Consider the following 23,119-nt stretch of genomic DNA (forward strand, 5'->3'; position numbering starts at 1 on the left):
GCCCTTGTTAACACAGCCTTTGCAGTGTCTTCCCACATCAGGACATGGAAGGAGACAGAATTTATTAATATTTTCTGGTAACAAAAGATACTAAATTGCACTTCTTGTTAAGATGTTTAGCCTGTTCTTTTCTACTTCCTTCCAAGAGCATTAAGTAAATTTGTCTTCAGAGAGCCACATTTATTGTGTTATTGTAATTTCTTTTTGAAAATAAAAGACCTATAATTCTGCCTTCTTTGACTGAGGTCCACAGTCATTTTGTTTGCCCCCACAAAGGACTTGGGACTCCTGCCCTGGATTTCCCTCAGTTCCCATCCTCCCACTGACTCTGACCATGTGCATTTTCCTCCCCTGTCAGTTGGGGTTTGCTGCAGCAGCCCAAGGTGCTGCCATGGCCTCTGGAGCAGAGAAGAACATCAGCCCTGAGAACATCAGAGCAGAGAACATCAGAGCAGAGAACATCAGCACTGAGAACATCAACACTGAGAACATCAGAACTGAGAACATCACCCTGAGAACATCAACACTGAGAACATCACCCTGAGAACATCAGCACTGCTGGAACAGCTCAGTGCTGCCTCCAGCATCTGCCCACGTGCTGCAGGACTCTGGCACATCCACACTCTGTCTGTTGGCAGGAAAATTAAAAAAAAGAAACAAACCAGCCCCCAACACACACCCAAACATCCAGCTCCAGCTTAAGTTAACTCTTGCTTTAATGAACACAGAAATCCGACTATATCTGCTTCAAACAGCAAGGCTGACAATGAGAACATCACTTATGCAACCCACACTCAGTCTCCTGCAAAGCTGCAAACATGATACAGCCACAGAGGAAGAAATTCTGTCAAAATTCATGTGGTTACTGTTGCTTGGGAAACCACTTCCTTGGTAACTCCAATGCATTCTCAGCACGTCTCAATATCAATTTCTCAGCAGCTCTCAGACACACAAACCTGCAGTGTGGTGTGAGGAGAGAGCAAGGGAAACAAAAAGCCAATAACAGCAAAGCCAACCTAAAGAAAAAAGGAGAGAGTGAGCAAAAGATTTGTTATTGCTGTTGTTTCCAATATGTCTAAATGAAAAATAACGTAATCGAAAATATATCTGGAAGTTGTTTTTAACATTGTTTGGAGGAGAAATTGTTGAAATATGTCAGTAAGTGTGTCTTGAATCCTAAGTGTGAGGTTGGAGAGAGGTGCCTGTGTGGCTCTGGAGAGCTGGCACTGAGCCTGGTACGGGGAGTTGGCTGCCACTGGGATTTTCTCTGTTCCAGTTTATCAGGACATTTGTTGCTGAATCCACACCACACTTCAGAATTCAGCTTCAGCAAATATCTGTTACAAACCACTCATTAGTATTTTAACCATAATTCCTAAAAAGCTGTTCCAAGCCCCAAGCCCTTCCAGAGGCTGCTCAGAGGGTGCCCTGGGCAGGGGGTGCAGGTGCCAGCAAGGGATGCTGCTGCTGAAGCAGAGCCCGTGTTTGTGCTCCTCCCAAACAGGGGAGCTCTGCTCACAGGGACTGACTCCAGCTCCTTGCACAGAATGCAAAACTTGGGTTATTCAACTTTTCATACCAAAATCTCTTCTGCTCACCTGATCCTCCAATTTCTCTCTAACAGGGCCATGCAGGCAGCTCAGCACAGGTTTTGTTCATGGGCATAAGGAAATCTAATTTTTATATCAAACAAATGGAAGAAATATTCTAGTTGTAGCACCAGCCATTGTTTTTTTCAGTTTTGCTTTTTCTGGGTCTTCCATCAGAACCACTACTGTATCATTCCAACAGCCCAAATTAGGTAATAGGGAGAAAGAGAGAAGAGGAAGCACCGAGAATTAATGTCCACTGAGTGTCCTGGGCACTGCTCTTACAGGGCAGAGCAGACTCCACAGCCTGTGCAGTGCACAAATGGGCACTGGAGGTCTCTTTTTCCAAAGCTGGAAGTGGTTGGGGTGGCAAATAGAGGGCAGCAGGACCTCTCCCCTGCCTCATTTGTATTAACTGGCTTAGGACAGAGTGCCTCTAAGAAAGCATGAAAAATAAAGAAATAAGGATACTACAGAAATACTCTCACTGTAATCAACTGCTCTTTGTATGTGTGTCTGTTTAAATATATGGACTTGTGTCTGTACAAAGGCACACAGACACTCCTGCCTTTTCAAGGACAGTAATACCTTCTTTTTTTACTTTTTTCAGACAAAAAATTAACTGTCTGAAGTTATTTTGTTCTCACAGGAGGAGCATCAGCAAAAACCATGAATAGCGTCATTTTAACACCTTTAGTTCAAGCCTGCCTTCCTCCCACACTCCAAATGGCAGAGGATGTACGTAAAGCACAGCTCTTCCAGGAACTCAGGAACTGCTGGAGTCAATGGAAACGCTGGTGCCAAACTGCAGTAACAACCTCATCCCTCTCCTGGTGCTGCTCCTGCATCAAACACAGGGACAAATGAGGAAATGTGAAAATGGCACACAGAGCTTCTGGTTGTTTCTCTGGGAATCCAGCAGGTTGGATACCTGCAGGGTAAAGTGGGGCTGGGGGAGAGAGCAGGAATCAATTCCTGAATCCTGGAAAAGGGATGAGGGAGGGATGTGACAGGTCTGGGCAGCAGCAATGGAAAGGGCAGGATCTCTTTTGGTCATGAATACCTGGGTCAGAAGTAGTTTCTCATCAAGTATAATGTCCTAATTTATAACAAAAATGAGAATGCCCAGAGCAGTTGGACTGATGGTGTGTTGTGCTGCTGTTCTCAGGCAGCTGAAATACTTCTTCAGCATTTGGAGAATGACAAAGGACCGTGGGAATGCCAAGTGTCCCCATGGCTGAGCCAGCACCCCAAGTGCCCTGGCAGAGCTCCTGCCCCTCCCGGCACAGCTCAGTCCCTCCAGCCAAAAGCCCCAGGTAGCCATTGGGATCAACATTATTTCAATACTGAGGCCATGAAAGCTCTAGATGTGAACGTGAACTTGTCAGTCTCCTGGTGCATAATTATTGTTTCCAAACTATTCTTTGATGAAAAGCAGGAAGTTCTGTAAAGAAAACCAAAGCAAAACAACCCAACAAAAACAAAAGCCAAAAACAAATGGGAAAAAAGGACAAAAGGGAATGGGGATGACTCTGGTTTTCTGCTGTATTTTTTTAAGAAGTTTTCAAGGATTATATATTCCAGAAATGCACATGTAATAGAGCCTCCATTCCTCTCCTGTCAGCACTACTGTAGTTTGAATTTAAACACTGCAGTGTTTCATCCCTGGCTTGGATGAAAGAAAAATGCTGGAGTATATCAAGTTTATGTGTAAAAGTCTATCACTGTGATCTCACCTATAAATTTGCATCTTGTAGAATAGTTATATATTATTAATACAGTAATTTATAAATATATCAATTAAACACGGCATAGGCTTTCCTAAGCATAAAACTTGCTTCTGTGTCTAGAGTTTGTTGAATATTTCACCATTGAAAAAATATTTCACCACACCCAAAAAGAACTGAGGCCAATATCAAACACGTGAAAAGCAGCCCCTGGTGCCAGAGGATGTCAGGCTTCCCCTTGCATGTGGCCTTTTTCAGGAAGCACCATGGAAAACAACACAGTGCCAGGAGACTTTAGTACTTCACTCCATCATTTCACTCACTTAAATATTTGAGGGCTACTTAAACACCAGGGCTCCAGGTTTTGCTGAGCCATTGTCCCCCAGGGTGGCTGTGTGAGAAACACTATTACAGCCCAGTCTGTGGGTTATGAAATGTAGAGACAACAGATATATATCCTTGTCATCGTGGTGCCCTGTGCTGACTGCACTGAAGTGATTGCATCTGTCAACTTGCAGTGATTCAAAAATCTATGTTTAGAGAGGTATTTCATCATACCTTCTGTGTGTAGTTCCTAATGTCTTTCATTCTCCTACTTGAATGAAAAAACGTTCTCCAGACTGCAAAAATTCATATAAGATGAACCAAATTAAGCCAGTGTCTTTGAAGTCTCTATACATTGACATTTAACTTTCTGTCTCCAAACACCAGCTAAATGAGAAACTGCCACTCTCACTTGGACTACATTTTGATTTCTCCCAGCACACCAAGTAACATCTCCCTTCAAGAGGACCCCACCTAGTCAGGGGTGGCATGACTTCCTAGAAATGCTTCAGACAAAGAAAACTTTGGGAAAAATAGAAGCTTGATTTTTAAAAACAGTCTTTCATTATCTCATAAGATCAGAGGCTCTCTCTATCACTCTGCCTTTAAATGGAAAAATATTCCTGCTTCTTGCATATTGTTGGCTTGATTCAAGGAAAACCATCCTGCTTTTTCAAAGTCAGGGTGTGTATATTCGATTTCTCAGAGGATTCAGTTAAGTCTACAGTCCATGGGACTCAACTGAGATCATTATTCTTGCCTTTCAAGAATTCATTTGCAGGTACATCACATTTTCTGTCCATTTTTTAAAGTATGTTTGCCATACCTCTGAGGGAGGAGTTCTTTTAACATGGAATGAATAATAAACCACCATTTATCTTTTACCATGGTACAGATCAAGGTACTAATTTACGTTGCCTCAGTGTGCAAGAGACACTGGATTTTTTGGAGATGAAGTACAATGTGATTAAATCTGTTTCCAATGTGGTTTCATTACAGAATTTTGTCAGTGTCTGTGAATTATTCCAAAGCATTCACAGAAAGCTTTACGGTTCTTCAAAATTAGAATACATGGATAAATTTTCAAAAGAAATGCTTTTAATATATGAGATTCATCTAAAGCATTTTTGCACAGACACAGTAATTAAGGAGTGTTACTCAGAGAACAACTGGGCTGGAATGTGGGGACTTGTAGTCAGAGTAAGGATTTACACAGACCAGGGACAAACATCCATGGCTCTTGCACCTTTGGCTGCAGTCCCAGCCCCTGGGATATTGGGATTCTGTGCCATTCCCACACTCCTTGAAATATTCCTCACACTAACAAAGGGGGATCTGGAACATTGCCCATGATGTTTCTGAATCAGGAACAGCAACATCCCAAACTTGGGCTCCCACAGCAGCCCATTGTTGCTCTCTGATGTTTTCACAAACTTAATTTGCACGGTTTTCATTTGTTTCAGTTCAGAATAAAGAACAAATGTCAAAGCTCTGCAATTTTAAAAGGGGTTCCATTTCTCAGGCAGCTTCCCTACCATTTCTACAGAGCTTTCCTGTGGCCCAGAGGAGTCACATTATCACAGACAAAATCCAAACACACTCCCATGGAGTCCAGGTCTCCTCCAAAATAGGATAAACAAGCAATTTGTGTAAACACGAGATCCACCTTCCCCTGGAGCTGCAGGGAGCTCAAGCACAGTCAGGCCCAGACAAGGTAGAATTTGCAGAGGAGCACCCAAACCAAGACCCTGTATCTCCAACATCCTTCTAAGCCCCAGGCAAGAAGCACAGGTGGCACCTTTAGGACACCAGGGCAAGTCCAGATAACCCCACTGGGCAGTGGGAGCAGCTGTTCCAGAGGGGAAGCAGGGATCTTCCAAGGAAAGGTTCACAGAGCCATAGACATTATTTTCAGTCCATGGCCTCACCTCTTCCAACACCTGCCCTTCAGCCCCACACCACAGTTTCTTCTCTCCCGTTTCCCCGTGAAATCCATTGTTGGTTTGTACCCACTCTCTCCCCCGGTTTGCTTTGGGTTTTTCCCCACTGACAGTGGCTGTGTTCTGTCCCTCCCTGGTAAGTTCAAGGGGGAAATGCAGCTGCTCTCACATTGTCCAGGTGCCTCCAAGCCCCAGGAGATGTGATGGATGTCCCTGAGCTCAGTCAGGTCTGAGGGTCAGTGCCCACTCTGGCCCTGCAGGACCAGGCCCTGTGCCCTGGGCTGCCTCTGCTCCCCACCCAGCAAGGTTTGCACTTCAGCTACTCTGCTCCTCGGGTACTAAAGCCCCTCCTGGAGACTCCACCTCAGATCCTGGGTTAGGGGAGTCCACAGCAAATGAAGACCCCAATTGTACCAACTGGTTTTTAGGACTGAGTACAGAGCTAAGCCAGTGACTCCCTTCCTCTCTTTCTCCCTGTTCTTCCCCACCCACACCCAGCTCCATCATCTCACTCCACCTTGTCTGTATCTATGGTGACCAGACAGCACAACTCTGTTCTGTTCTTGGACAACATCATTTATCAACACATTTATTGACACACGCATGAAAGTCCTAAGCAAGCCACAAATGAGACAACAGGCCACTATTATACAAATAAACCTTTTCCTTCCATCCTAAAATCACAGGGTTTAGGATGAAAATTGGCAAGAGTACAGGTTTTCCTTTACTATCCTTAAAAGGTGACAGCTGTGTGACATTATTGATCACCAGGGGCCCTGAGAGGCTCAGGCAGCAGCTCCTGAGCTGTGGGGCAGCAGCTCCTGACAAAACAAGTCCAATTGATTCTTGCATTCAGCCTCTGCTAAAACACTGGCAAATCACATGCCAAGGTGTTGCTTGTAGGAAAACAGCTGGCTTGGAATTCCAAACCTAAATCCCAGGACATGCACAGGGCTTAAGAATCTGATTCACACTTTTGCAGACAAATAGGCTCCAGTGTCATGTAATGGAACTAAATGCTTGAACTCAAGCAGATTTTTTCCTTAAATCTAGCTTATTTCTTTGAATAATATTAATTGTTCCAGATACTTCATTTTCTTAACATTGAATTTATATCCATTTCACATTTCCACAAAAGTGAGTAAAGAGACAGTCTGGTCAAAAATAAAAGTTTTTTCTTTTAGTTACTCCTCTCATTACACCACAGTAATGTGACACTGTAAATACAAAACATACCCATAATTGTGGGAAGTACTTGAATGAACAATGGACTTGATGTTGCTCATGTTGCACTCGAAGTTATCTCAGTTACACTGAATTTTCTATATTGTTACCAATGAAATGGAAAAGAAAAATGAGGCAAAATGAACAATTTGACTTGGGAGCAATAGTCTATGAAAAGATCACTTAATTTTTTTAAACAGGACAAGGATCTTAATTAAAGTGATGAACTATTTTCCTGTGCAGGAGTAGCCCAAACAAGGAAGAAAACTAGTACTGGATTTCCAGGTGTCTTCCCAGAGCAGTAATTACAGTCTACATTCACCTTTACCATTCAAAAGCTAACCTATGAACACTCTGGTTCTTCACTAAAACCAGCTTTAAAAAAACTTCTTTCATTATTAATGAACCTCCAGGTTATGCATGAACTTTCCTGAGGTCCAGAGAAGGTTATTGGCTCCCAGGCTTCACCCAGCCTACAAGGTTCAAATTTTACATCCTCAAAACTTTTTGCCCCAGCCCCTTGACATTTTCCCTAAGCTCATTTGCAATGGTGATGTGGATATTGTGCATTTCTTTGGCTCTCCTTTGGGTACATCTCTCACTCAACACTGAAGTCAAAGAAAGGACTGCAGGAACAGGGGTTTTATGCAAACACAAAAAGACAAGTTTAGCAAATTGCCTAAGTAAGGAAAGCATTTGTTATAGACTGTGGTTTAGGACGTATTTTAGTAGCCCTTCAGGCCTTCAGATGAACAAACCTTAATTAAACTTACATTTTGAAAAATGTGGTTTTAATTCAACTGAATTAAACTCTTTCTGTGCATTGCTGGTTACAGACACGACTGACTGAAGCCTACTTAGAAAATCAGGGGACAGGACACAGTGTTGGAAATAGTTCAGGAGAACCATTCTGAGTCTGGTCCTTTAAACCAAGACACTGAGACATTTGAGATCCTCTGACTATTTTTGATCATTTTATGGTGATTTAGAGAAAAATCAAACCAGAAATCCTTTCAATTTTTCTTGCCTCTCTTCTTCCCCACATTCACTTAGAAATGTCCACTCAATGGAATATATTATGGGCTATTTAACCCTGTCAAGAAGCCATATCAATTAATAGCATAATGGTCTTACCATATATTTTTCTTATTATACACTAAAGCTTTATGGCAGAATTCCTGTGGATGTAATTCTTGTAGATAATGATTTATAGTATATAGTATCCTGAAGGCATTTTAAGTCTGTCTGCTCCCTTTCTGCCTTCTTAGAAGGAGAAATTTTAACAGGGAACCAGATTGTTATGCACTGCTTTTTTTTTTTAATTTTGTGAAAACCAGGCTGATATTTGAAGGATTCTTATAAAAAAACGGCAAAAAGCTTTTAAAACTCAAATGGCACATTTGGAAACTACACAAGTAAACTGCCATTATCTGTATGTTAGGGCAACTTGTGCTTCACAGTCCTTGCTGTCCACTTGCTGTGCAAACTGCTCAGGAGCAGAAGAAACCACGAGCTCCAGGAGCCAATCTGCCACTGCTGTCTGTTTATGCAGCCTGATAGAATTTACATGGGCTGGCAGACAAAATTGCCCTTTGCATGCTTTGTCTCCAGGGGAATTTGGAAGTATGTCCAAGTTTTATAAAATAATGATAATCACACAATACACCAAGCACAAACAGCAGATTTTCCAGGGGCCTTTTCTGAGTAAGTTAAATCTGTGGCCAAACAGAAGATAACAGATAATACTTAAAAGAAAAGGAAAAGCAACCCATTTATGCATCAAAGTTAAAGTGGGTCACTCTGCAACGTAAAGCACATTTTTAGTGGATATAAATTTAGCAGCTCTCTGCAGCATTATGCATGACAGCAGTCTTGTGATATTTCAAGTACAGAACAGGTCCCTGGAGACACCATGTAATTTATAGTGGACTAATCATAATAAACTGTAGCAGGCAGAAAAGGAGCTGAGTCCAATGAAACAAGGAATGTCGGTCTGTTTGTCCTGTAGGAACGTGGTGTTGAAGATCCAACTCACCTGAGATCACACAGGAACAACGGGGAGGTTCGTCTGTTGGGTGAGGAAAAAAAAACCAAAACAGAAGATCTCTTGGTGTTTCAGAGTCAGAACCTAAAAGCAAGCAAGCAGAAAGGAGCACAACACACTTCTTGAGCAGAGTAATAATGAACAACCCTCTCCTGCCAGTGCCCAGCGAGTGCCCGGTGCCGTTTGAGCTGGCAGAGCTCTACAACAGAGCCCAGTGGTACCTGCAGGGCCCAGGCTCTGCCTCCCTCAGCTGTGCTGCACCTTCATCAGCCCCAGCTGCCTGCAAAGGCATCTTTATTTGTGACATCCCTGGTCCCTCACTGTTTGCTGCAGCCCTTGCAGGGACACTGAGGGGTCTCTTTGCTCCAGACCCAGCGACCTGCCCGGAGGAGAAGTGAGCAGGTTAAAGGTGCTCTTTGCCAACACGAGGGCATGGCCAGCATGTCCATTCAGGGATCTACACACCTTACAGTTACTGAAAGTTTAGGTTAACCCATTGCTTTTGAAGGCCTGTATTGTGTTGTTACACCTGGAGAAAATGTATGGATTTGGATGTTGGACTTCATTCCATTGGCACCAGGAGCTGCTGCTGCTACCTCCTACTGCTTTCCTGTAAGAAACCTGAAATAGGGAACCAGCTGATGGATGGCTGGGCTGCAGTTAAAGGACATGCCAGAGGAGCACTGGTGTTTACTTTGAAATCTTACAGCATGAGGGAGAAAACAACCCTTGCTTTTCATCTGCCTGTCCCTTCCATTTTTTTGTTTCTTCCTTTTATATATTTTTGTCTGGATCTCATATAAAGGGTTTGTTCCCCTCTCTTTCTCTCATCCTTAATTAGTTTGAATGTCAAACGTGTTCAATAATCACATTGCTTTGGGTAGTAATAAAGGCAAATAAATAACACTTAATCTTTCTTAGAGAGATCTAGAGACCCTTCCAAAACCAATTAAGGTTTGTATTATTCACTGGAATTAGCCAAGGTCTTCCTGTTATATTTCCAAACTTGTGTAAGAAAGAAAACGCTAAAATTAACAGTGAGGGAGGAGGAAGAAAAAATTTGTCCTTCCTACAGTCTTAAACCCTTCTAATTTTAAAGTATGTTGTGAGTGGGAGAAAAAAGAAGAAAATAAATTAGGCAATGCAGTTTGCACTTCTTTGCTGCTTGGGAGGATGGGAGGGAATTAGCTGGATTTCCCCTCACTGGGGTTCTTTTTCTTTTTTCCCCTTTTTCTTTCCAGTGATTTTTTTCTGTCTGTTTGACACATATCTCTCCCTCAGATATCTTTTGAACGATGACTAACAACAACAATAAAAAAGCCTCAATCTTTCATAACCTAAAATACTGAAGCACATCAAAGCCAATTCAATTTGTCTGCAAATCTTGCAGATAAATCTTGCTGCCCTGACACGGAGGTTTCGATCTGTTTATTATCCACATTCCTTCTCTTGCCAACGTCTTCCCACCTGAGGAAACAATTTCCTTGCATGACGTGGAAGTGGAGATCTGATCCTCACCAAAGGGACTGCACCCATCCCACCATGACCAAACCAGCTTTTGTGCTGTGGGTTTATCCCAGCACATCTTGCCCTTTGTGCTGTGGGTTTATCCCTGCACATCTTGCCCTTTGTGCTGCTGTCACAGAGCATCTGACAGGACTCCATTCCCTGTCACCTGCAGGACATTGCCCCCCTGGGCTTGGCTGGGATGTCTCTCCACATACCTTCATCAGCATCAGTGCCAGAAGATTTCAACAAAGGGTTGCAGATTAAAGTCTGACATGATCAGTCAGACTCTTCAGAAAAGATCTTTGGAAATGTTTAACAAGGAGAACTCAAAGGTCACAGTCCAGTTTCTCGTGGGCTTAGAAAGCAGCAGAGTACAGATGTACCAACCCAGCTGAGACCTGTGAGCACACATTCCATGGACACACAGGGATCTCCACTCAAGGACCACTGGGGAACTGAGGAGCACCACAGCTGGAAAGTGCACAGTCTGCAGGATTCAGTTTTTAAAGCATTTGTAAGGGAGCCCAAGCAGCCTCTGTTCCCTTGGCTGCCTCCTTTCCAAAGCAGAGCAGGTTCAGAGCAGTGCTCTCAGCTGGAAGCTGCCCTGGGCCATCCCAGTGCCCAGATCAATGCACTCTGTCAGCTCTGACAACCTGTCACAAAGGGGGGAAAATATTTTTGTTCCAAGAATAAGATGTATTCAAAAGTTTTGCCCTGACATTGAAGTAAACACTCCTTCTCCCCCCAAAAACCTGCCTGGGCCAGTCTCAGCCAAGGCAAACGTGTCTCCTGTATAAGCAATTCTCATCACCTGAATACCCAACCCCCATTTCTCCACAGAACCAGCTTTTTTTTTTAAATTTCTCACTTGCCTGGACTCATCTGAACACCATAATAAATCAGTCACTCCAAATATCCCTCAAGAATAACAAGCCTTACAAATTAATAATGTCATGCTGGTCATTAATTTTGATAACCAAAGCATGTGGGTTACTGAGCACACTTGCTATGTAGTTGTAATGTTACACTCCCTTAATATGCAGCAGTTACAATGTGCTCCATGCCAGGGCCCATTATTTCACTGATTCACAGCTGTTCAATATTTGACAGATGCATAATTTCATTCTTTAACATGCTGATTTGCCTTTTATTAGTTAAGAACTGAGATGTTAGATAATTTTTGTCATGTTTTGTTAATTTTAGATTATAAAGATATATCCAACAGTACAATTTCCCAATAAGAAGTTGCTATTAAGGTTTCTAATTTGCAATCAAGTAAATTGAATGAGGGAGAGGTCACATTACACAAGTCATGACATGTTAAAGCTCAGAATAAAGGAAATAAATTATTCAAATACTCTATAGTAGTAGTCTTATTTTTGTGCCAGTGAATTTGATATGACACCTGTTAGGATGTGATAACATTAAATGCATTTATAGATACAGACAGATGAAATGGCAGACAGACAATTTTGTTTTGGAAATTATTCTGGAAATTAATATAAATATTTTTAGAGTCTAAAATCATAAACAGTCTTAAAGTTAAATATTTGCTGCCTAGCTCGTAATAATCTCTCAAAATAAGGGCCAACAGTAAATCACAGAGTTGTGACAAAGCAACTGTGCTGACATTTGAGTCTTTTTTCAGAACCTGGATCTCCTGTTCAGAAGCTTCAGAAGAAGATGTGGTATTCTAAAGAGGGAAGGCAGGAAGTCAGACTAGAGCTTTCTTTAACAGTCTGGAATATTTTACATCTCATGTTCCATGTCTCCTGCACCCAGCACTCCTCACTCAGCACAGCTGTGGGACTCAGCTCTGCTCTCTCTCTGTGCAGAACTGGACCTTCCTCCCGGCCAAGCGGGACAGAACAGATGCCCCAGGAGAGCAGAGCTCTTGGGGGGCTGCTACAGAGAGCAGCCAGGGGGAGAACTTCAAAAGGAATCACCAACTGCTGTCTGCATTCCCAAACCAAAGCCAGGATTTGGCAGTTTTAGCCCTTGGCAGCCTTTGGTCTGACGGCCATTTGTTCCCTTTGCTGGTCTCCATCTGCTCCCCTGGTTGGATCAACCAAAGCATCAACTGTGGGTATGAACAGCTAAAGCTGCCAATAACTGCAGCTGTATCACCCAAGGAACCATCCCTGGGGTTGGGAAACACAGCCAGGGGTTCCCTTTCATTAGAGCTGGGATGGCAGAGAACAAGAACTGGGGGACATGAACTGCCCTCTCAGCACAGCAAACAGGTGTTAAGTCTAAAGTCTGTTTAAGGCTCAAGGTCCACGAGGATAGAAAGAAGCAAGAACAGACCTGTGTTAGTGAACATTTTCCCTCTGGGGAGCACAGGAAGACCCCAGTTTCTGACCCCTGTGAGTGCTGGCACAAAGCTCTGAGCAGAAGGAGCCCAGCAGTGCAGACTCCTCTCATGACCACCCTCAGCTGCTCTGTCCCCTGGTCTGCTCACCTGGAATGGGGTTTTATGCAACAGAACCACTCCAACAGGAAAATCTGCTCAATCCACCAGGCCCAAAGGAGCAAACATTTGCTCATCCAGGATCTTTACTGCTTGATGGTAAGTAAGAAGAGGAAGGAATGGAACTTGGGACTTCCATATCTGAAGTCCACCTAGTCAGATGTTAAGACTTTTTCTGTAGCAGGAAATTGCCGCGGTCCGAAAGGGGAGGATGGGACCGTGGCACTACACGGACCCGTGACACCAGGGTGCGATGCAGACGAAGCGCTGCATCCACGTGTGTATGCGATCTTTTATCAGCTCGGGAGGGGAAAGGGCCAGAACATAGGGTGGAGCATGAGACAGACAAGCGGGGGAGCAAATCAGGATAGAGGCACAGGCGAGAGAGGGAGGAACGGGGAGAGAAGGGGCGAATGGAGGCTGTTTCCTCCTGCAGCTCCTCCAGCCAATCGGCAGAGAAACGGGGGAGCGGGGAGGGGAACAGGCCGGGACAGGCCCGGGTACAACTTCTGGGGAACATACAATGTGTGTGTACATAGTAACTATAAAGTCTGCATCATAAAGTCCGTTCAATCACTGCACATCCTTTCCCACTTCTGAGATTTTCCCCATTCTGATTCCTAGTCCTTCGCAGGAAATACCCTCCCAGCAGGAACAGACCCCCCGTTTCTGGGAGGAGGACCCAGACCTGCAGTGACGGGCTCACAGCAGCTCGCTCTCACCAGGCCTCACCGAGCACATTTCCAGCCGCTCCCCCTGCTCTCAGCGCTGTCTGAGGGAGCAGCCCCAGATCCCCCCGGATTGTGTTCCCAGACACTGCCCTGCCCCGAGGGCAGCCCAGGCCCAGGAGCTCCGTTCAGCTGCCCCTTCCCGCGGGATCCCTGCCCCGAGGGGCCTCGGAGCCCCCCTGCCCCGAGGGGCCTCGGAGCCCCCCTGCCCCGAGGGGCCTCGGAGCCCCCCTGCCCCGAGGGGCCTCGGAGCCCCCCTGCCCGACCCCTCCTGCCCCAAACTCACCCACACTCACCTCGGGTGAGATCCCGCAGCTCCTGCAGCTCTGGGAGAGGTCCTGCCCAACAAACACAACCACATATACAGATTTTAGATTTTCTTTATTTATATTTTTTAATTCAAGAATTACACACTAGCCAACATTATTATATATTTACATGCTGAAACTGGCTGCAATAATTTTAAATTCAAGAAAATATCTCTTATGTGCTACTCATTTACAATCATCATTTTACTACCTCATATATCCCAGAGGTTAGCAGTCCTTTTGAGAAAGACATGAAGATCTGATGCAATGATATCCACTAGTATTTTGCATTTTCTAGCCATTGGAAAATGTGCATTATGTGCATATAAGAAAGGCTACAAGGTCATTAGTAAGGCTGATGATTACTACATTATGAAATAAATAGTACTAAGTAAAAAAAGATAAATCAGAACTGTGCAAAGACAGTACTAACAGAACCATTTAAACACCCATGCAAATAAAAACGTGATAGAAGTCAAATCATAAGCAGTTTGTCAGAATTAATCATGTTTCAAATGTTCTTTTTGTCTTCAACTGAAAGTAAAAGGACAGACCATGAACAATACAGCCTGGTGAGGATCTGCCAAACGACAGCAACAGTGAAAACATACAAAATGCTATCAAATTGGAATAGATGACCTCATGTCTGAAAAACATTAAAAAAATACAACCCTTAGTATGAAAGTAGAGGTGAGATTTTTCATCATTTAAGTTTCATTTTTTGTCAAAGCACTTACAAAGAAAATAATTTTATACTTATGAAATGTTAGTGTTGCATATTCTTGTAGAGATGATCTATTTCAATTTTATATAATGGATATTTAAATTATTACTATTTTTACAAAGTAGAATAGGGCAGTCTTTTTGATCATCAACATTCCTTTGCTTCTTAAAAATTTAGACAAAGTTCCTAGTGCATTTTATTAAGCTTTACCTTTGGTGTTAAGCAGTGACTTATTAGATTTCCCTTTTAAAGAATTTCTGGAGTGAAGGTTCTTTGGCTTTGGGGGACTATGCTATCTAACGACAGTCAAACCTTTTTTTTTTTTTAAAGAAAAATAGAAGTCTACTATTAGATACCATAAGAGAGAGAGATTTCAGAGACAGACAGAGCAATATGCAGCTTCTGCAAGGAAATCACCAGCTCAGTTCTCACTTACCCTGATGTTCACCTCTCCATCCCTGCAGCAACACCAAAGTGCCTCATGGCAAGTGAAAGCCAGGCCCTTTGTTCCTGCTGCTCCAGCTCTGAGCCCAAGCTATTGGGGTGCCTGAACATGGGAACCACACAGAAGAGTCACTTGTGCCAGCAGGAACGTTGCCACCACGGCCACTCTACACCACAGCACCTTCTGTACTATTTGATATCTGGAGTCCAAATCTGTTTATGCAAAAGGGTGTTTAAATTACTCTGCTAGAGCACTGCAATTCTTGTACTCAGTAAAAAAAAGTCACTAAACAAATACTGTATCTATGGCCTGCTCATTTACAGCTTATTTAATTATTTACATAATTTTAGGACACATTAACCTAAACCATAAGTAGAATTAGCTTTTTGCCTTACCATAAAGTACAAATTAGAAGTTAAAAATGTTTAAGAAATCTGATAATATTTACACACGTTCAGCTTAAGTCATGGTTGCTCACATTGGATGTTCTATGTACACAGAGCAAAATGTTATGATCACTACTGATATAGTATTGTACCCTGGCCAGCCCACCCTAGATTGTTTTCTAGAAATAGTTACTATTTTTGCCTTTTTTTTGTTGGTTCCCTAAGGAATTGATTGGTTTTGAAAACTTACTAGTGGACAATGCTGTTATAAAAAGAGAGAAGAAATAGGCAAGCAATGTAGGACTGGTGTGGTTCCAGCTGCAGGAGGTACAGGACTGTCACCAACACTCCAGACAGACCCAGCCTTGAGCTGCTCACCCAGGAATGCCCAGTTACCCTGTAGAGGAAGTTGTTTGGTTTGCTGAAATACATTAATCTCTTTTTGTCAAAAATATATTCATACACTGGTTGATGGTAGAAACAAAACTAGTATTGGCTTATTCCTTTAACACACCAAGAGATGAAAGGGTGTGCATATCCACACTGCCCTGGGTATACACACACATATGTCCATACAGACAGGCAGGGCTGTGTCCATATGCACATACAGCTGGAGAATGTTTCACATCCCTTCACTTGTGGTTACTACTGTGTTACAGAATTGGAACACAGTCTAATAATTATAGTGAAAATTAATTGAGGTTTCATTTTAATGCATATTTTTCTGAAATAAATAGGATCTTTTCCCCAGGTGTGAGACCACCACTCATCTTTTCTATGCATTGTGCTTTTGTACCTTACAGATTTTATGTCCTTTTTGTCAGGATGTCAGAACTCTCTGAAGAACTCTGTGCCATGCTGTGATCTAACACTGTTTTCCTCCCCTGGGAATGAGAAAAGAATGGTCACGATGTCATTGCTTGAGTCTTTCTTCCCAGTCTTTGAACTGCGATAGGATAGAAACGTAACATTCCTTATGCAAACACAGAAACATGTTGCATGAATTGTCAGTTCTGAAAATGTGTATCACTTACTAGCAGTCATGTACAGAATATATTTACAGATTGATCTCAAATATTTCATTAAAACTGTGCCATGTTATAGTCATAATTCATCCATGAATTTCACAAAGATGAAAAACACCTTAATTGCTGGCTATTATGTCTAATAGAACAATAAAATGTGCAACTATAATTATATTACAAGTTTTATCTAAATTATTCACTTTGATATTTTGTTTATTGAAACTAACAACAATCAACACGATTAAAAAGATCTAGAACATTAATTTTCGGTCAACTCTAAAGTAAAAGTGAATTTATTCTAGTTTACCTGGAGGGGAGCACACGTAGCAAACCCCATATCTCATGTATGTTGGCAGAATTCCTCCCTTTCACTCGAGCACCTCAGGAGAGCAGTGAGGGCTCACCTTGGGCTCGAGTTCCTTCTCCCTGGCAGTGCCTCACCAGCCTTCCTCACCCCCATCCCTTTGGGTCACAGTGTTAAGCCTTGGTACAAAATGATAGAATCCTTCTCTTTCACTACTTTTATACATCACATTAATAGCCAGAAGGACATAGGAAAAGCAAAAGTGCTCCTTCCCCCCAGATAATTTCTCTTCCCGAGAGACACCTGAGCAGAAACCAAACATTTTCTTTCCCTCTCTGAGCAGCATCATCAGAGAGTGTTATGGCTTGTTCTGGAGCTTCAGTGAGAGAATGTGCAGGTCCAGGGTCCATCTCTGTGGGTTTGGGAACAGCTGGAGCAGGGAACCAGTGCAGAGTCAGCAATTCCCTGTAAGCTCTTGGGTTTGCTGGTCCCAACCCAGGCAGGTGGGAGCTCCCTGCAGTCCCACTCTGCTTTGGGCAGGAACACGGGAGGCAGCAGCGATTTTGGGAGCAAAGAAAAGCCTTTGCAGAAGGATACTATGACACTGCTTTTATTTAGGGTAATTAGGACCGTTTTTAAAGAACAGACCTCCAAGAGAAATACTGAATTTTGCTGTGGCTCCATTTCTTAGAACTGGGAAAAGATTCCAGAGTGATTCCCAGCTCCCAGGAGAAATCCCAAGTGCATCTACAAAGGTTATTGCGTCCAGCATGAAATGCAGCAGAGACTGAGCGTGGGAACAAACTGGGACCCTCTGACCTGGAGAGTGAAAGTCTGTCCCTAGTGCAGATCTGAACCTGGAGGCAGCACCTGAACGTCCACACAACCTCCTGCCATGGAGGGGGGATGGCAAATCCCAGCTCAGGCTCAGAAACCAGCCCCTCCCATGGGAAGCAGAAATAAGCACATGAGATGCTCAAAACAAAGTCAGAAAATTGGCCTATTAGTTCCCAGAACTATTCTCCTCCTATCGCTGTCATTCACTGACAATCAGGGAAAAAAATCCACAGAAACTTGTAAGAAAATTATTCTTTTAAAGAACAAAAAAATAAAAGAAAATATTTTATGAAAAATATTCTCAAGATATATTTCTCTCCTGAAAAAACCCTTTACTATCTAGTTTCTTTCAAAGATTTGTACACAGATAAGAGGTAGTATGGATGCAAAAGATGTGGCTTTTGCTTCTTGAAACACTGTGTGTTGAACAATATTGGGGGATCTGATTTAGTAAAAGCCATCAAAAATTTATACTTTTTCTACAGTTCTTGTGATTGCTTTTTTCATTACAGAAAATGTCCCACAGTGGAATAAATGACAAAATTATTTTTGTCTACATTATTTTTTGTTTATTCTATTTTGTCTGTAAAAGTAAAGCTCCATGGAATGAAAAAAAACCCCAACCTTTTATTTCAAAAGGTTTCCTCAAGAAAAACTGAAATTTGCCAGTTTTTCAATAGAAATCACCCTAAACAGGAAACACTCAAGAGTGAATTGAACTCTTAAAGTCATTGCTACCACTTTCTTTCCCTTAAAACAGTGCATTAAGGAAAACCAAAAGTGAAATGGTATTGCCTAATCCAGACTGAGAAAATACCCTGTATGGAAATACATCTGCTGGGATCTTTACTGCTGGAAGAACTGCACCACCTTTATCCAAGAGCAGCAGGAATAATGCTGGAAAGAGGCAAACCTGGAAGAAATCACACGACTGTTTGAGACTGAGGTACAACTGACAACACTCCTTTGCACAGTGTACAGATATATATGTGTACAGATATTTATGTGTACAGATATATATATGTACACATACATATATATATGTACATATATATATGTACATATATATATATATACATATATATATGTACACATACAGATATATATATGTACACACACACACTTCTCTATAGTGCAGCCTTTCCTCTCCTTGCCCCTGGACTCTGTGATTGCTCTCCAGCTCTCCCTGCCCTACAGGAAGGCAGGGCATCCCTGCTTTCCTTCAGCCATCTACAGAATTACTATTTGGGCAACCAATTTTGGCACTTTGGACAGATGATTCCCTTTCCCCAACCCAGCCCAGCAGAATACCTACCCCTTCATCACTGAGGCATTTTTACCCCGTTGCTACATTCCTCAACTGATCCCAACTGTGGCTGTGAGCATTTGTTCTCCCTTTAAAGACAAACAAAACTAGTGCTTCTCGCTTCAGCTTCTGTGCAAACCCAACCCTAAAATTATCAGTCAAAGGTTTAATTCTTTCAATAAATAAAAGGAAATACCTGAATATGGTTGGGAAACCTCTGACCATCATCATCTTGGAAAGATGATAGGCACTATTTGTTTTCAAGTTTACACATTTGAAAAGTAAAGTGTATGTTTCCTAAGCATGACAACAACTCAGTACACCCTTTGCAGTGTAGGTGCATGCCTCAGATATGCAGCTTCCCTGGGAATGGCATGTACTGCTGTTGAAATTCAAACTTGTTTCTCAAATGCTGCTCTATAATTTGTAGCACTAAAATCAAATGACCATCAAAAAAAAGGACCAAAAAAATAAAAAGGGAGTGAAGGACAATGAGACAGAAACTATTTTCAAAATCCAATTTGCCTTCACACTTAAAATGCACTTATATTTTGATAGGGGGATATGTCCATACTGCAACTTAACATATATATGGTTTAGCAGAGACAACCAAAACATTATAAAAACAGACCATAGAGTGGGCCAGCAACTAAGGTGTTTTAAAGTAACTTTTTGTCCTGAATAGAATTTTTCTAAGTCCCACTTTTGGCTGTACAACCGGTTTGAAGAGAAATCCAGTTCTTGCTTCCTGCGTGGCTTTGTCTCTTAGTTCACATAGTAAAGCCAATAGACAATATTGAAGAAGGAAAAAACCACGGGGAAGAAGATGCGGGACCACCGATCGATGGCGTTGACGTCAGTCAAGTCCGGGATGGTGATCTTGAGCTGCGAGGCCCTTCTCCGTAGCCGGCTCTTCTTCTGGGCCACGTGTCTCTCGAGGGCGTTGCGGCCGAAGCTGTGCCGGGGCAGCCCGGCCTTGCGGTACTGGATGCTGGAGGTGTCGTAGGCCAGCATGGTGCTGCGGGGGTCTCCCAGCCCCATCACGGCCTCCGAGGCTGCCATCTCGTTCTTGATCTCCAGGGTGCTCAACAAAATGTTCTCGTGGGGGTCCATCTGCAAAACACGGAGAGCGGGGTGAGCGGGGCAGAGGGAACCCGCGGCTGCCAACCAAGCCATGCTGGGAGGGGAGACCTAACCCTGCTCCCTGGGGGTGGCAGCCTCTCTGAGGGACCTCAGGCATTCACTGTCATCTCTTGGGAACTCAACAGCAACAGGGCCAGTACAGGGCAGGGCAGCAAAGGGCATTGCCCCAGACCCACGTTCAGCAAGCACGGGCTGGAAATGAAGTCCACGCTCAGCTCCTGAAGGTGGGATTCTGGGAAGGGTATCTGGGGAAAAAATGGAATTTCCAGGGGTTTTGAAGGGAAATCAAATGGAAAAGAGTCTGCTTTGTTTCAGTCTTTCTTCCTTCAAATGAAAGCTTCTGCTCTGACAGAAATTTCAAGTACTCACAAGGTCTCTGTCTCTAAACAAGGCACAGGGCACTGCACAAGTGAATGCATGTTTTCTGTCCCAATATTCCAACCAGCACTGGTGTTTACCTGGGAAAAGGCACCAGCTAACTATACCTATGTGGAAACTCTATTCCCCAGTGCTAATGAGTTGCATAAATACAATGCATGCTGTGGAGACCTCCGTGCTGGGGCAGCAGAGATCTCCAATTTCAAGCAAGGAAAAAGAGAGGCAGAATGTAATCACATCAAATGTACACTGAACAATTGTTTCAATGGGTAGGTTTAGCTACTATGCATTTTTTTAAAGGCAGCTCAGCGAAAAAAATATTAATGCAATGTTGTAAAGAAACCCCTTAGACAATCAGGAGGATTTCAAAGATAAGGAACTAAATTCTACTCTTAGGCGATCTGGAGTAGATCTGAAGTATGGCAGGAGAAATTAAAAATAATCCATTTATAGAAAACAAATATGAAGTCATTTAGGAAGTTCTAATTCTCCTCAGCCTTCCCTCTAAATATACATTTTGAATTGTGTGATTAAAGAGTATAATTAACTAAAAATACTTTAAAAAGAAATAACAGCTAATGAGAAGCTAATTAATTACACTGCCTTAGTGATGGTAGTGCAGATATACTCCAGGCCAAATAAGAGACAAACTTGTCCCAGAGCTCCTTTAAGAATAGCTCAGCCACATGACTCGTGCACACATTCCTGTGTACGGAATATATTCCATGGTTATTGCTCAAAGTGCACAAACTGCCACTTCTGGGGATTTCTGAACAATAATATGGAATTCTTCCATCTGTAATGTTTAGAATCCAGCCCTCAGCAGCAGGTACCTCCTGCACTACCCAACACACTGTATTTGCCATCATTAATCCTCTCTGGAATACTTCCCATGGCACTGGGAGAGAACTGGGGTGACAACAATTGCTTTCAGCAGCACCCCCTGCACAGGCTCTGCTCTGGGAAGGTACTTTGGACCTACTGAAACACTGTCATTTGAGTGATTACATCTGTTCCAGTGATGCACAAAAACTGCCATTGCTGAGATGCCACATTTCCCTCTCTCTCACTTTTTTTCCCACCCAATCTGTGTGAGTTTGCACCCCTCTAGTTTCAGTATATTTGAGTTTTAAATTAGATGTAGTGACTTAATGTGAAGCAGCCAAAATCTTCCATTTTTGTTTGCTTTCCATCTGAGCCAGATGAAATCTTTGAAGTTTCTAGTGTGTTAGGGAAATCCATTTTTTTTTCAAAAGCACTGGAAAAATGGGAAAGTTGAGCTGAAACTCGAGAAAAACTAATTTAAGCACAATACTGAGCATGGTGAGGAAACAGTGTGTTCTAGCCAGGAGGGCCACCAAACTGGTTCTCACCTGCATCAGACAAAACTAAGGTAAAAACAGTATTCTGCCATTAAAACAAACAAAAGCATCCATGTGGAAATGGTGTCAAACAGATCTATGAAACTCTGAAAGGAGCTTTCAAACATTTTCTTATGATGAGTGCAGTTATTTAGAAATTCTTATGTGATTTTTGGGTGTAAGACAAAATAGGCTGTCCTTTTTGTTACAAGATCTCAGACCAATCATAAGACTTTCAGGATCCTAAAAATAGAAACCATTAATTACAGGCACTTGGCATTCACTGATCCCAAGAATGTCTAAAACCAAAAGAGGTAAGTATTTTACAAGAGGGGTGCAAAGTCATTTGGAAACTACATTTTCCATAGTTTCATGTGACCTTAAGAGAAGGAGTTTCAGTTCCAGTGACATCAGGGCAAGTTTGACACAACGTCCACTAACGTGGTGATTTTACCCCTTAGCCTAGAGCCTGCTTATTTTCACCTCAATGTTGTGCATTCTAAAATACTATTTTTGGAAAGATTTTAGTGCCAACAAATGTGTTCACATCTTAAAATCTTAAATCTTCTTAGGGTGAATCTACTTTAAGCATTTTATCCTTTTGATCTGCAATGATATTAGAAATTTGAGTTCTCTTTACATACTTGCATACATTCTGTGCAACACATGCAAGGAAGTTATTTTAGTTACTAGAGTTAGATACAGACACGCTTTAGTGACAGAGCATTCCTTCAGTTAACTTGTTTTCTTAATACAGCAAACTGCTGCAGATATCTGCTAATCCTGAAGCAGTTAGTAAGATTAGTGATGCTGGGCAGAAAAAAACATTTAGCAATGTTCTAAACTATCTTCTGGGGCAAAGTGTCTTCTCCTGCCATGTATCACACTGATATCGGAGCTGAAGGACAGCATTTTTCAATATTCCAAGAATTTTTCAGAAGAAATAATGAAAAATACAGTAAATATTAGTGATGGGCGAACCTTCAAGTGTTACAATAACCAGGTAAACACCACAAAGTTCAGGTGCTTCTTGAGCATTAAGTTGACCCTCCTGCACCTGAAACAGTGAACTGACCATAAGAGCAACTGCATTTTTTCATGGTACTTTGAATTCCCAATGTAAAGGAACTCCCAAAGTTCCAATCCAGAAGTACAAATGAAGAAAGAAAGAAACAAGCAACAAAGAACTCAGAATAAATTAACCCAACTCTCCAACCTTGGACAGAAGGCTCCCTGTCAGCCCAGAGAAAGCTGGGAATGAAATTTCCACCAAGTAGGTTCGCCCAACCCTAAATAAAACATGCTCCTGGAACTAAGTGACCCTGGGCCAGAATGCCAGGGAATCCC

General features: G+C 42.5%; 2 protein-coding genes and 1 long non-coding RNA gene across 19 annotated transcripts in view; 1 reads left to right on the forward strand and 2 right to left on the reverse strand.

Moving 5' to 3' along the window:
- Window positions 1-12,967, reverse strand: part of ATP10B (ATPase phospholipid transporting 10B (putative)) — a 218,894-nt gene extending 205,927 nt beyond the window's left edge. For 11 of the 12 annotated variants that reach the window (XM_051794024.1, XM_051794021.1, XM_051794017.1 and 8 more), the window contains exons 1-2: window positions 12,819-12,967; window positions 8,840-8,932 (exon numbers count right to left, since the gene is read on the reverse strand). The gene's annotated coding sequence lies outside the window, so the exon portion shown is untranslated. Of the gene's footprint in view, window positions 1-8,839; window positions 8,933-10,572; window positions 10,989-12,818 lie in introns of those variants that run through there. The other variant, XM_051794015.1, reaches the window with a different exon arrangement.
- LOC127473940 (uncharacterized) lies at window positions 12,784-15,313 on the forward strand. The gene is made up of 3 exons (XR_007905629.1): window positions 12,784-12,926; window positions 14,405-14,553; window positions 15,052-15,313. It is a non-coding gene; the product is annotated as an uncharacterized LOC127473940 (long non-coding RNA).
- A 3,328-nt stretch (window positions 15,314-18,641) lies between these two features.
- GABRB2 (gamma-aminobutyric acid type A receptor subunit beta2) overlaps window positions 18,642-23,119 on the reverse strand; it is a 149,319-nt gene continuing 144,841 nt past the window's right edge. For all 6 annotated transcript variants that reach the window (XM_051794118.1, XM_051794114.1, XM_051794116.1 and 3 more), the window contains one exon: window positions 18,642-20,003. In XM_051794118.1, the coding sequence (XP_051650078.1) occupies window positions 19,656-20,003 (348 nt within the window). In that variant the 3' untranslated portion in view covers window positions 18,642-19,655. The remainder of the gene's footprint in view (window positions 20,004-23,119) is intronic.

The sequence above is a fragment of the Manacus candei genome, unplaced genomic scaffold, assembly GCF_025592945.1.
Source record: "Manacus candei isolate 608988 ecotype Guabito, Panama unplaced genomic scaffold, ASM2559294v1 h1tg000037l, whole genome shotgun sequence".
Classification (NCBI taxonomy): Eukaryota; Metazoa; Chordata; class Aves; order Passeriformes; family Pipridae; genus Manacus; species Manacus candei.